At 43.5% G+C, this 13,201-nt stretch overlaps 1 protein-coding gene across 2 annotated transcripts in view; it reads right to left on the reverse strand.

The window, feature by feature from the left end:
* RAI14 (retinoic acid induced 14) overlaps positions 1-13,201 on the reverse strand; it is a 96,177-nt gene that overhangs the window by 32,856 nt on the left and 50,120 nt on the right. For both annotated transcript variants that reach the window (XM_069963129.1, XM_069963128.1), the window contains exon 3: positions 1,147-1,277. In XM_069963129.1, the coding sequence (XP_069819230.1) occupies positions 1,147-1,277 (131 nt within the window). The remainder of the gene's footprint in view (positions 1-1,146; positions 1,278-13,201) is intronic.

Consider the following 13,201-nt stretch of genomic DNA (forward strand, 5'->3'; position numbering starts at 1 on the left):
CGGCAGAGACGGCTTCTTTTGTTGACTGGACAGTTATAGCCCTATTTCACATAACGATTATCGTTCATAGACTCGCTCCAACGACCGTTAGTTAACGAGCACTTAACGATTTTTTTAAGCGAACGATAACACATAATATGTGTTGGAACGTGAACGATATCTGTAGTGTAACGATTTTTTTGCAGTCGTTACATCGTTACATGGTCGTTTAAAACGTAGGGAAATGTAGGTAGACATTTCAAGAACAACTGAAAGATTTTTTTATTCAACGAAAAGATTAGCGAATTATTGTTGAAAGACCAACGATTTTTTTTCGACATGTTGAAAACGACTCAACGACGATTTCGCTGTTTTACAGCTATTCCACAGAACGAATATCGTTAACGAGCGGTCGTTTGAACGATTTTATGAACGATAATCGTTCAAAAAAGTTCTGTGGAATAGGGCCTTTAGACATTTACTTGTTACATATCATAAGTGCTGGATACACCCTGATGAGGATGGAGGCAAGAAAAGTATACGACTTCTCAATGACAAATACACAGCATATATACATGTACATACATTACATTACTGTTCGGTACTGTATTATATACTCTAGAGCTGCATTCACTATTCTGCTGGTGGGGTCACTGTGTACATACATTACATTACTTATCCTGTACTGATCCTGAGTTACATCCTGTGTTATACTCCAGAGCTGCACTCACTATTCTGCTGGTGGGGTCACTGTACATACATTACTTATCCTGTACTGATCCTGGGTTACATCCTGTGTTATACTCCAGAGCTGCACTCACTATTCTGCTGGTGGGGTCACTGTACATACATTACTTATCCTGTACTGATCCTGGGTTACATCCTGTATTATACTCCAGAGCTGCACTCACTATTCTGCTGGTGGGGTCATTGTGTACATACATTACATTACTTATCCTGTACTGATCCTGAGTTACATCCTACATTATACTCCAGAGCTGCACTCACTATTCTGCTGGTGGGGTCACTGTGTACATACATTACTTATCCTGTACTGATCCTGGGTTACATCCTGTATTATACTCCAGAGCTGCACTCAGTATTCTGCTGGTGGGGTCATTGTGTACATACATTGAATATTGGTTTATCTCATTGGGGGTAACTTACGCTGTTTTGCCCTCACTGTCCAGCTTGGTGGCCACCACTCCTTTCTTCCCCAGAAGAGCTGACACTTTGTCCAGTTCTCCATGGTCCACGGCTTGCAGCAGACGCTCATCGTTCTTGTTCCACTCATTAGTCTGCAATAGAAGGCGGATATATTACGGTAGGTAAACACAATCCATAGGCAGCATACACTATATACAAGGCTGGAAATACCTGATATCCCATACAAATCCCTAACATAAGGGGGAGATCCGCTGCGATGAAGTCCATGGCAGAAGACGCGGGTCAGTGCAGCCATCCATACATTACTGGACATACATAATGCACAGAATACATAAGATCCAGGCCTGATATGTGCTGACACAGCCGACCATTACCCATGGACACAGCCAACCTCTCCATTAGTTCCAAGGTAATAGCTATACAAATGGAGGGATGCAAGGATGTAGGGATATGGCACGTCAAGAATGATGGTTTAGTCCTAGTAAGTGTTCCGGAGAGTAAACCTGCCAGTTTACATATATAGCATTGAGGAATATATCACTGCATGACCAGGCAGATCTGCCATTCAGGAGTCTGAGAAAGCAGGGTGACACTGAGTTTCTCAGAAAATAAGGCAGCGTCTTATATTATTTTTTTCTCCGAAAAGGGCTAGGGCTCATTTTCATGATAGGTCTAAGAGAAACACATGGTCGTTAGCCGCCATAATGTATGTCCCACTGTTGTTTGACTCCTATACTGTAAGTTTCTTTGTAGTTAGGCCTCCATACTGTATACCTCCCTCCCCCCTCTGTAGTTATTTCCCCATACTGTATACATTCCCCCTCTGCAGGTAGTACATATACCGTATACATCCCCCTCTGCAGGTAGTCCCCATACTGTATACATCCCCCTCTGCAGATAGCCCCTATACTGCATACATCCCCCTCTGCAGGGAGTCCTCATACTGTATACATCCCCCTCTGCAGGGAGTCCTCATACTGTATACATCCCTCCCCCCTCTTCAGGTAGTCCCCATACAGTATACATTCCCCTCTGCAGGTAGTACATATACCGTATACATCCCCCTCTGCAGGTAGTCCCCATACTGTATACATCCCCCTCTGCAGATAGCCCCTATACTGTATACATCCCCTTCCGCAGGGAGTCCTCATACTGTATACATCCCTCCCCCCTCTTCAGGTAGTCCCCATACAGTATACATTCCCCTCTGCAGGTAGTACATATACCGTATACATCCCCCTCTGCAGGTAGTACATATACCGTATACATCCCCCTCTGCAGGTAGTCCCCATACTGTATACATCCCCCTCTGCAGATAGCCCCTATACTGTATACATCCCCTTCCGCAGGGAGTCCTCATACTGTATACATCCCTCCCCCCTCTTCAGGTAGTCCCCATACAGTATACATTCCCCTCTGCAGGTAGTACATATACCGTATACATCCCCCTCTGCAGGTAGTACATATACCGTATACATCCCCCTCTGCAGGTAGTCCCCATACTGTATACATCCCCCTCTGCAGATAGCCCCTATACTGCATACATCCCCCTCTGCACGGAGTCCTCATACTGTATACAACCCTCCCCCCTCTTCAGGTAGTCCCCATACTGTATACATTCCCTTCTGCATGTAGTCCCCATACTGTATACATCCCTCTCTGCAGGTAGTCCACATACTGTATACATCCCCCTCTGCATGTAGTCCCTAAACTGCATACATGCCTCTCAGCAGGTAGTCCCCATACTGTATACATCCCCTCTGCAGGTAGTCCCCATACTGTATACATCCCCTCTGCAGGTAGTCCCCATACTGTATACATCCCCTCTGCAGGTAGTCCCCATACTGTATACATCCCCTCTGCAGGTAGTCCCCATACTGTATACATCCCCTTTGCAGGTAGTCCCCATACTGTATACACTCCCTCCCTGCAGGTAGTCCCCATACTGTATACACCCCCCTCTGAAGGTAATCCCTATACTTTATACCTCTCTCCCTCTTCTGTCATTGTTCCCCTATACTTTATACATCCCTCCACCTCTGCAGTTCTGAATGCCCCCCCCCACACACACACACACACAAAGACACCCCCCCCCCCCCCCCCCCGCTCTGCAATAAGCCTCCTGGCCCTGATTGTCTGATGCTCAGCACCCAGTGTCAGGGATCTATAGGGCCTATTCCAAAAATCCTGCAAAATTGAGCTAGGTCTTATTATTGTAGAATCACAGTATGTGTGTGTCTATGCTTGTGTGCACATATATAGGTGACCTACAATAGCCTCCAATAGGGGGTGCCAGAGAGCAAGTTCTGTAGGGGAGCTGCTTCACATATATTTTTCCCTGTGGAGCATTGCATGGTCTGTAACACTCGGCACTCTCCTCAGTATATGAGTCCAGTGTCTGCCAGTGTTATCGCAGCCATGGGAGGGTTTATTTTAGGCTTTGCTCTATGGGGCCCCTTGTTGCTCCTTTCACCCCTGAGTGACACACAGCAGACTCCTCATTGTAAGGGTCTTCTCTAGCTCATACCGAGATGGTCCTGGGTGGACTTCACAGCTGAGATACTGTCCTACTGTTCTGATGGATTGTAATAACAAACGGCAAATGCCGGAGGGAAGTTTCCATGGAAGGAGCAGCCTTTGTGGAGAGCGGTCTTTACATTACACATGGTTCGGAAACTAACAGAACTGGCGCCCCAATTTATGTAAAAGACCCTTTTTACAGAGGACGTTGCCAACACTTATCAACAATGAATTATTGAGAGTTACAAACTGATCATCGCTCAATTGCTGCTGTCTGTCAGGCTGTGTGAAAGGCCCCTAAGAGAAGAGCTGCATACAGAGCCTCCTTGCCTGCCAGAGCACTCTGACAGAACAGTGAGCAGTGACTAGTCACAGCCCAGATGACTAGTTCTAAGCTTTTCTCCTGCATTTTACCTGACATGAAGCCTACGGAACCCGGAACCCCTGACACCATAGGAGACCCGACTGCGAGTTCTGTGCAGCCGTTCTGGGAGCCCTATCAGTACAAAGGTGCTGAATGCTGATTGGTTCCCTTTAAAGGGAATATGCGTTATCAGAAACCTTTTGTTTAAATCAAGTTCTTGTTAAACATATTTTTTAAGAACTTCTGGTGGTTTTTCCAGTTTTCCATTTTACTATCTATATTATAAAACAATCTTGAAATATTGCAGTTTTCTTATTACTAGAGCTAAAATGAAGGGTCAATCCCTTTAGTAAATGAGTGTTCATCTACTAGATTGGCGCTCACTTACTGAGTCTATTACACAACTTAATTATCATACAGCAAGGGCTCTCTCTCTCTCTCTATATATATATATATATCGTTAGCGATGTCCGTGCAGCCCTCGCTGTATATAGTAAATAATAAACTGTATACGTTACCTCAGCTGATTGTTGTCTTTATTACATGGAACAATGTATGGAATGGAATGGAATGAGTATGCTCAGTAATGTTTCACATTCATCTTATGGGGACAGGTCATTGTTGTCTATGTCCATGAGGCTTGCTGTTAAGCATGTCACTAAATGCTGTTAAAAACAGCTCAGAAAAGATGGCCGCCCCCACAACAATGTAATAAAAAAATTACAGTCACAAAATAAAAACAGATTTGAATAAAAGAACATGTTCCAGTATCTGACTCTAATCAGTAAAAGAAAATCTTGGTGATATTTTCCCTTTAACAGTCCCTTTAACAGTCCACCAAAGGGGCTAAACTGAAGCCCATATTACCTGGTCCAGTCACACAATACACAATTCGCAGTATACATTCCCTTTAAGGGCCACGGCTGAATCAGGGTGGAAACTTTTTATAAAGAAAGAACAAGAACCAGTAGCGTCTGGGAAGCCGAGCAGCTTTCTCCCAGCTGTGTATAGTGGAGGCTCGTACATCTCTAGTATCCCGCACCGTCTACAATACTCCACTTGTGTGGCTTCTGCCAATAAAAATCTAATTTTTTCGCTTTGGAAAACTTGTATGTAAATGAATTCCAGGTTTATTCCTACTTAAAGTTTATTTGAGGTGAGTTATTATCGACTGAAGCCTTTCCAAGGGCCGGGCCGAACAACCCAATTTAGGATGGAAGCAATTACTCATTTACTCTGATGTTTCCGCACATACCTGTGGCGGGGACTATTTTAGGGCCGTACACCATATTTAGCAATAACATGCCAGTCATGATCATTAACAGTATCCTAACAATCAATGAACCCTGAGAGGAATCCAGACAACTAGGCCCTGGGGTAACCATAGGCATATTACCAGCAATACAATGTCAGCTCTATCCCCGGCAGGCACTGATAAAGGGGTTGTACAGGAAACAATGCTTAGCCCATAGATTGTGTGAGGTATTGTAGCCTAGGCCTATTCAATTCAACTGAGCTGCAGTACCCGAGACAGCCCATGGTGGTGGCCGTTTTTGAAGAAAGCAGCCATGTTTCTCATATCTTGTATAATCTTTTCAGGGAGCAATGTGGGAATCCAAACCCATAAAAGACCATGGTGGTGCCCACAGAGGTCCACAAAGCAAAGTTGTAGCTAAACTTTCTGTAAAGATTCAGTTTCCTGATGTAGCCCTTTATATGTAAATACTCTGGAAGGGTGACTTATTGGCACCCTATTGACACCCAGAACTTTCTAGCTACTCTTCTAAGACCAGTCTCCAATAAGAAGGGAAGAAGAGGACTGGTCGTCATCTTTTACAATCGATGGGAAGGAGGGACAACCAAGCCATGGGTCTTAATTCCTACATGAGTACATGAACAAGCGGTGGGGCTCTTCCACTGTGGCAAATACTTATGCCCCGGGCACTACTATACACAGTCCGTAAGAGTCAACAAAAGAGCCCTCTAGGTTAGTGTTAAGGGAACCTGTCAAACTTTCAGGTTCGGACACATTCTCCTAACCTGAGCGCTCGGCACTTGATGCCCCGCGGCTGCACAAGTTGGATGATGCCCTAGGGCTGCCAGGAAAACATACATACAACCTATGGCCTATGGCTGTATGCATGTTATTCAGGACTCCCTTGGGCGGCATCCAACCTCTGCATCAACTGGGAATCAAATAGAGAGTTTGGGTTAAGAGAACATTGAAGAAATTGAACAGTTTGACAGGTCCTCTCAACACTATTCCAGGTCCTTCTAGGCATCAGTTCCTACAGTAAGTCAATGGGGTCCATTGGGAGGTACGTTGTATGATAAGTAGCAAGGCATTCTGGCTTTTGTTAAGTACTGAATCCCTAACACACATATGAACAGAGCCCTAAGGCTATACACTTTATACTGAAGTCAGAGAAACCTACATGAATGGGCACCTACATGTATGGGTTGAAGTCTCCTCTGATAGATGATGTCCACCATCTGTTGGGGAAGATTCAAGAGGTCCCCATAAACCTTATACTTTATCTTTAAAACTCCGATATAGATTAAAGGGCTGCTCCAATCTCAGACATTTAAGGAATACCCATAGACAACAATGGCTCTACTGCCACAGACGTGCACAGATGCCACTGAAGTCTATAGGAGATTATCACCCATAGACTTGAGGATAGACAATTTCAATGCTAGAAGGAAGGGGGCAGGGGACCCCTTTGAACCGCCTCACAAACCAACCATTTCTTCTAAAAATGATCTTCAAGGTTCTGAGGGCAAATTTGTACCTGAATCCCAAGTTCAGATGTGTCCCGGGGGACCTTTGTCCTGGTGTGGCCAGTGGGAAGCCTGTCTAGTCCTTGCATAGCTGACATTCCTCACATAGACCTGTAGTTTTATCTCACTTGTAAACAAGGTTCCAATAATAATTAATACCTAACACACAGGACCGGGGCGGCCGAGGAGCCACATTCTCTGGCAGAGGTTACCTGCACTGCAAGTGGTCGGCTAAGATCCCGAAAAATTCCTGGTGACAGCTGCACGAAGCCTGGCAGGCAGGTCAAATAGTTCTGCCATTAATGTATAACTAGACGAGATGCAAAGTTATTACCCCTGGCAGCGGCAATTACACCCGAGTGTTACAGTACAAATTGGAACATATCGTACCTTGTCTCACATTTAAAGGAGTATTACTGGTTCATAAAAAAATTCCAATATTCTTTTTGTATCAATTTTCTACACATGTTAAAGGGCTTATCCAGCGCTATAAAAACATGGCCACTTTCTTCCAGAGACAGTCCCACTCCTGTCTCTAGTTCAAATGCAGTTAGCAATTAAAGTGTCACTGCCGTTACAAAAATTTTTTAACATGTCATAGAGACATGTCAAAGGTTTTGATTGGTCCGGGTTTGAGTCTTCAGACCTGTACTGATCGGGAGAACGAGTGGGGAGAAGACCATGCTGCAGCGCATCCACTCTCCATTAGAAAAAGGAGTCAGACTTATAATGGAGCCCTATGCAGCCTGATTTTTTTTTTCTAACTCAGGGCAGGGAAAGGACGCGTTGCATGTCTCTATGACATCTTAAAGGTACACTTTAAGCTCCATTCACTTCAATGGAACTGAGTTGTAAAACCCCACCCAAACTGGAAACAAGAGTGGTGCTGTCTCTGGAAGAAAGTGGCCATGTTTTTCTAGTGCTTGATAACCACTTTAAGCTCTCTGCTTACAGTGGATGGAAACCAATCCTAGTCATATGATGATCGCCGCACCTGTGTGTCCATCCCATGACCGAGGACTGATGTAATGAGCCCCGCACCTGTGTGTCCGTCACATGACCAGGACTGATGTAATGAGCCCGCACCTGTGTGTCCATCCCATGACCGAGGACTGATGTAATGACCCCTGCACCTGTGTGTCCATCCCATGACCGAGGACTGATGTAATGACCCCTGCACCTGTGTGTCCATCCCATGACCGAGGACTGATGTAATGAGCCCCGCACCTGTGTGTCTATCCCATGACCAGCACTGATGTAAACCCACAGTTCCCAACATGCCTGGACAGTCGAAGCAGGTTGTAGTTTTGAAACAGCTGGTGGGCCGCTGGTGTAGACTGTAGATGTGACATATACATATAAGAATAGGACAGCACAGTGAAAGCATATTGAGTAAATATTTAAAGGGGCTGTTCTTGGGTATACATTTCTCTAAGAGGTATAGACCATACTGCTGATCCCTGCTGATCTCTACTTCCAGGTCCAGTCTTAACACTGTTCTCAGCTCCCTCTACCTCTCCCCCAGCAGGAAGTCCCAGCCTGATCTCATGCATCAGTTAAAACCAATGTATTCCTCACTTTCATCATGGAGGACATTAGCCCAATTCTATGTTTCGGCTGCTCTTTTTTCCCTTATTCTCGGTTGTAACACCAGAGCAGGACATGAGGACCGTCGCTCTCCATCACTACTATATCAGTATTATAGTATTTTTTCCACTCGGCTCCAGATAAGAGACCATTGGCATGCTGTAATAATAATAGCTAGTGATGCAGCGGCCTGCCAGGGCTTCCATCATCCATCCCCGGCATGCTGTACTACATGTGGCAATGGTTTCGCAGCTCATGTCTGGAGCCATGAATCATCTGTAACAAATATGCTGTAACGGGTGGGGAAGAGAATGGAGAAGAGTCCCTCAGAGATCCATAACTCACTGCAGGGAGCTCTCCAGTGATGTCTGGGCCATGAAATCTACGAAGAACAATGATTTACACCAAACGGTTCACACAAAGGGCACGTCTCATGTATCTCATGTATAGCTGAAGGTCACAGTGGACTTCTACAGTAATGGCTCTTACCGTGCTATCTGATTCACAAAGGGAAGATGTCATCAGAAAATTATCTATTTTTTAAAATATTTTTTAAGTTATAATACTCAAATCTTGCAGTTTTCATTCTGGCCACTAGGCCTAATAATAGGCTGACACTTTGTGTTCTGTAGCACTTTTCAGCATTGTCCTCTTTATCATCCCTGGCTGGGTTACCTTGACAGGTGACATGGTGGTATCCGCCCATTCACCAGATGATGGTTACCGTTTATTGCAGAAATGCTTGCCATCACAACCCCTGATGATTTCTTTATTAGGGGATTGTTATTTGAGCAATTCCCTATGAATCCAGCACAATCAATGGGAAGAAAGTGGAGAGAGAGCTGCCAAGTCCCGGAGAGCTCAGGAAATATGTGCAGAGACTGTACTAGAGGTCAGCTCTACTCAGGAAACAGCAAGAGGATATCCCAGAGGCCACAGGAGGCAGACGCCCTATTATCTGTATATTTATTAAGAACTATCACTATATCACTAAGTGAACAAGCTGGGATGTCCAGTACACTCTATAAGATTATAGATAGATAGATAGATAGATAGATAGATAGATAGATAGATAGATAGATAGATAGATAGGAGATAGACAGATAGGAGCAGGGCTGTTTTAACAGCTGCTGCTGCTGCCCTAGGCACTAAACCTGAATACGCCCCATCTACACGCACCTATTGGCGATACCAGACCTGACCAATACCACCATACCCCCCACCCCCCTGGAAAAGACACCAGATTTACTGACAAGTCTGAGGGAAACTAAAAAAAAATAAAACAAAAAAAAAAATAGTTTTTTCTGTCCCCCTGCTCCCTGGTGCTGCCCCCCTGCAAGGTGCTGCCCTAGGCACCGGACCACGGGTACCTAGTGGTTAATACGGCCCTGGATAGGAGATAGATAGATAGATAGATAGATAGATAGATAGATAGATAGATAGGAGATAGATAGGAGATAGAGAGATAGATAGATAGATAGATAGATAGATAGATAGGAGATAGATAGATAGATAGATAGATAGATAGATAGATAGATAGATAGATAGGAGATAGATAGATAGAAGATAGATAGATAGAAGATAGATAGATAGATAGATATCAAAAAGAAAAGAAGCAGCACTGCTAAATAGGTGTAAAGTTGGTGCCAGCGGACCTAGGTCTTGACTTGAACCGCATATAAATATATATAGATAGATAGATAGATAGATAGATAGATAGATAGGAGATAGATAGATAGGAGATAGATAGAAAGATAGATAGATAGATAGATAGATAGGGAGATAGATAGATAGATAGATAGATAGATAATAGATAGGAGATAGATAGATAGATAGATAGATAGATAGGAGATAGATAGATAGATAGATATCAAAAAGAAAAGAAGCAGCACTGCTAAATAGGTGTAAAGTTGGTGCCAGCGGACCTAGGTCTTGACTTGAACCGCATATAAATATAGATAGATAGATAGATAGGAGATAGATAGATAGGAGATAGATAGAAAGATAGATAGATAGATAGATAGATAGATAGGGAGATAGATAGATAGATAGATAGATAGATAGATAGATAATAGATAGGAGATAGATAGATAGATAGATAGATAGATAGGAGATAGATAGATAGATAGATAGATATCAAAAAGAAAAGAAGCAGCACTGCTAAATAGGTGTAAAGTTGGTGCCAGCGGACCTAGGTCTTGACTTGAACCGCATATAAATATATATATAGATAGATAGATAGATAGATAGATAGATAGGAGATAGATAGATAATAGATAGATAGGAGATAGATAGAAAGATAGATAGATAGATAGATAGATAGATAGATAGATAGATAGATAGATAGATAGATAGATAGATAGGGAGATAGATAGATAGATAGATAGATAGATAGATAGATAGATAGATAGATAATAGATAGGAGATAGATAGATAGATAGATAGATAGATAGATAGATAATAGATAGGAGATAGATAGATAGATAGATAGATAGATAGATAGATAGATAGGAGATAGATAGATAGATAGATAGATAGATAGATAGATAGATAGATAGGAGATAGATAGATAGATAGATAGATAGATAGGAGATAGATAGATAGATAGATAGATAGATAATAGATAGATAGGAGATAGATAGATAGATAGATAGATAGATAGATAGATAGATAGATAGGAGATAGATAGATAGATGATAGATAGATATATAGATAGATGATAGATAGATAGATAGATGACAGATAGAAGATAGATAATAGATAGATAGGAGATAGATAGATAGATAATAGATAGATAGGAGATAGATAGATAGATATATAGATAGATAGATGATTGATAGATAGATAGATGACAGATAGAAGATAGATAGATAGATAGATAGATAGATAGATAGATAGATAGATAGATATTCCTATTCTGCTCCCAACAATCCCCTATCCTATATTAGCAGGATCAGTCACATGTGAACAGGGTTACATGATTCCCATTGACATACCTGGAATGCGGCTTGTGGTCAGATCTATATCATATCGGGCACATATACTGATAACCTTATCCCTCTAATGCTAATACCTTTGTGGTTCAGCTCTTCATTTTTTCTAGAACAATGTGCCAAGTCATGAGATTTTTTTTCTTCAGAATTTCCAGCCATTACAGAAATTCCTTTTCGCCCATTGACTTGCAGACACAATGTTTTATTGACAACGCGAAGTCAAGCGAGGATACTTCCCGGCTACGTCTTGAATCCTGCGCTGTTTGTTTGCTATGACGTTCCTCTCCTTTAATTGCCTGCCAGATGGCGGCCACTCCAGTCTGTGTATGTCAACTCTCTGCAGACCATTCAGCCTCGCGGGACTACCATACATTACATCACATATCCACATTACAACAATCAGGATCTTAATGGATCTGGGCCATATGCTTAAGTCATCTGTTCCAGAAAACATTGTATCGATTTGAGGTTCCTACATTCCCGAATTTTCGTTCCTTACCCCCTCATTGTTTCGCCTTATTTGGCTTCATGGTGCGGGGTGAGAGGTTCGGGTCAGCACATGGACGGTGAGATAAGCCGGGGAAGTTTCCAGGCTCCTTACGAAAGCCGTCAAGATGTGTCAAGTAAAGTGTCCATGAGCTTCAGCTGCAGGAAGCGGGGTCGGCCAGACTTGTCGTGACCTGATCCCTATCCTCATGAGATGTCCAGGATGTAGCACACCCTTAAGGACTGCTAAGTGTAATAGGGGTCATGTCAAGAAACTGGTGGCTGATACTATGCAAATACTATGTCAGTGTAACCCTCACAGCTTAGTTAGTAGTTGATCCCATTCCATTAGATGTAATGGACACCATGCATGATCCGACTTTGGATCGAGAACAGATCTTTTGCTTTGGGTCCACTTTACTTTGCAGAGTTCCCAGCCCAAAAAAAACAAATGTTTAATTTCCCTGACTTAAAGTGGTTGTTCACCATTTTTTTTTTCAAATCGACTGGTAACAGGAAGTGCCAGAGATTTGCAATTTACATCTATAAATAAAGGAGATTGCAGGGGTGGGGCTACCGCTGTACCCCCGCCGATCTCCGTATCAGGCCCCGCTGGCTCTGTTATACATTCCTATGGAGCAGCAGAAAGAGTCGACTACGTCGGTAGAGCGCTGTACTCTGCTCTTTCCGTCGCTCCATAGGAATGAATGGAGCCGCGGATCACGTGCCGGACCCGCGGCTCTATTCATAAAAGAGCCGCTGGGGCCCGATACAGAGATCGGTGGGGGTAAAAAAGGTCGGACCCCTTGGGACCTCATACTTTAGCCCTGTCCTGTGCTTAGGGGAAAAGTGAATTTTTCCTGGACAACCTCTTTAATCTCTATAACATGCCGTCTTTCAGATCTGACACTGATGCTGGTCTAACGGCCCTATTCCACGGAATGATTATCGGCCGTATTCAGCCGTTACGGCTCATAATCGTCCCGTGGAATAGAAGGCAACGATCAGCCGACATTGTTCATGTCGGCTCATCGTTGCGTCATTTGTCTTTCAAACATGTTGAAAGACAACTGGGATAGCATTGATCTGCTGACGTCGCTCCGTGGAATAGGAGCAGCAGACTGCCGCTATTCCTATGGGCTGCCCAGACGATCTGACGATCACCTGGGCAGCACCCCCGCAGCTCCCCGTGGCCACCCCCGGACTCACTGCTTGTTTGCTCCTCTCGTCTCCCCGTGGAATAGGGCCTTAATGGTGGTTTTACACGCAACGATTTATCGTTGGAATTTGCATGATAACGGTCAAATTCGAAGGATAATCGTAC

Source organism: Dendropsophus ebraccatus, chromosome 3, assembly GCF_027789765.1.
Source record: "Dendropsophus ebraccatus isolate aDenEbr1 chromosome 3, aDenEbr1.pat, whole genome shotgun sequence".
NCBI classification, from domain to species: domain Eukaryota; kingdom Metazoa; phylum Chordata; class Amphibia; order Anura; family Hylidae; genus Dendropsophus; species Dendropsophus ebraccatus.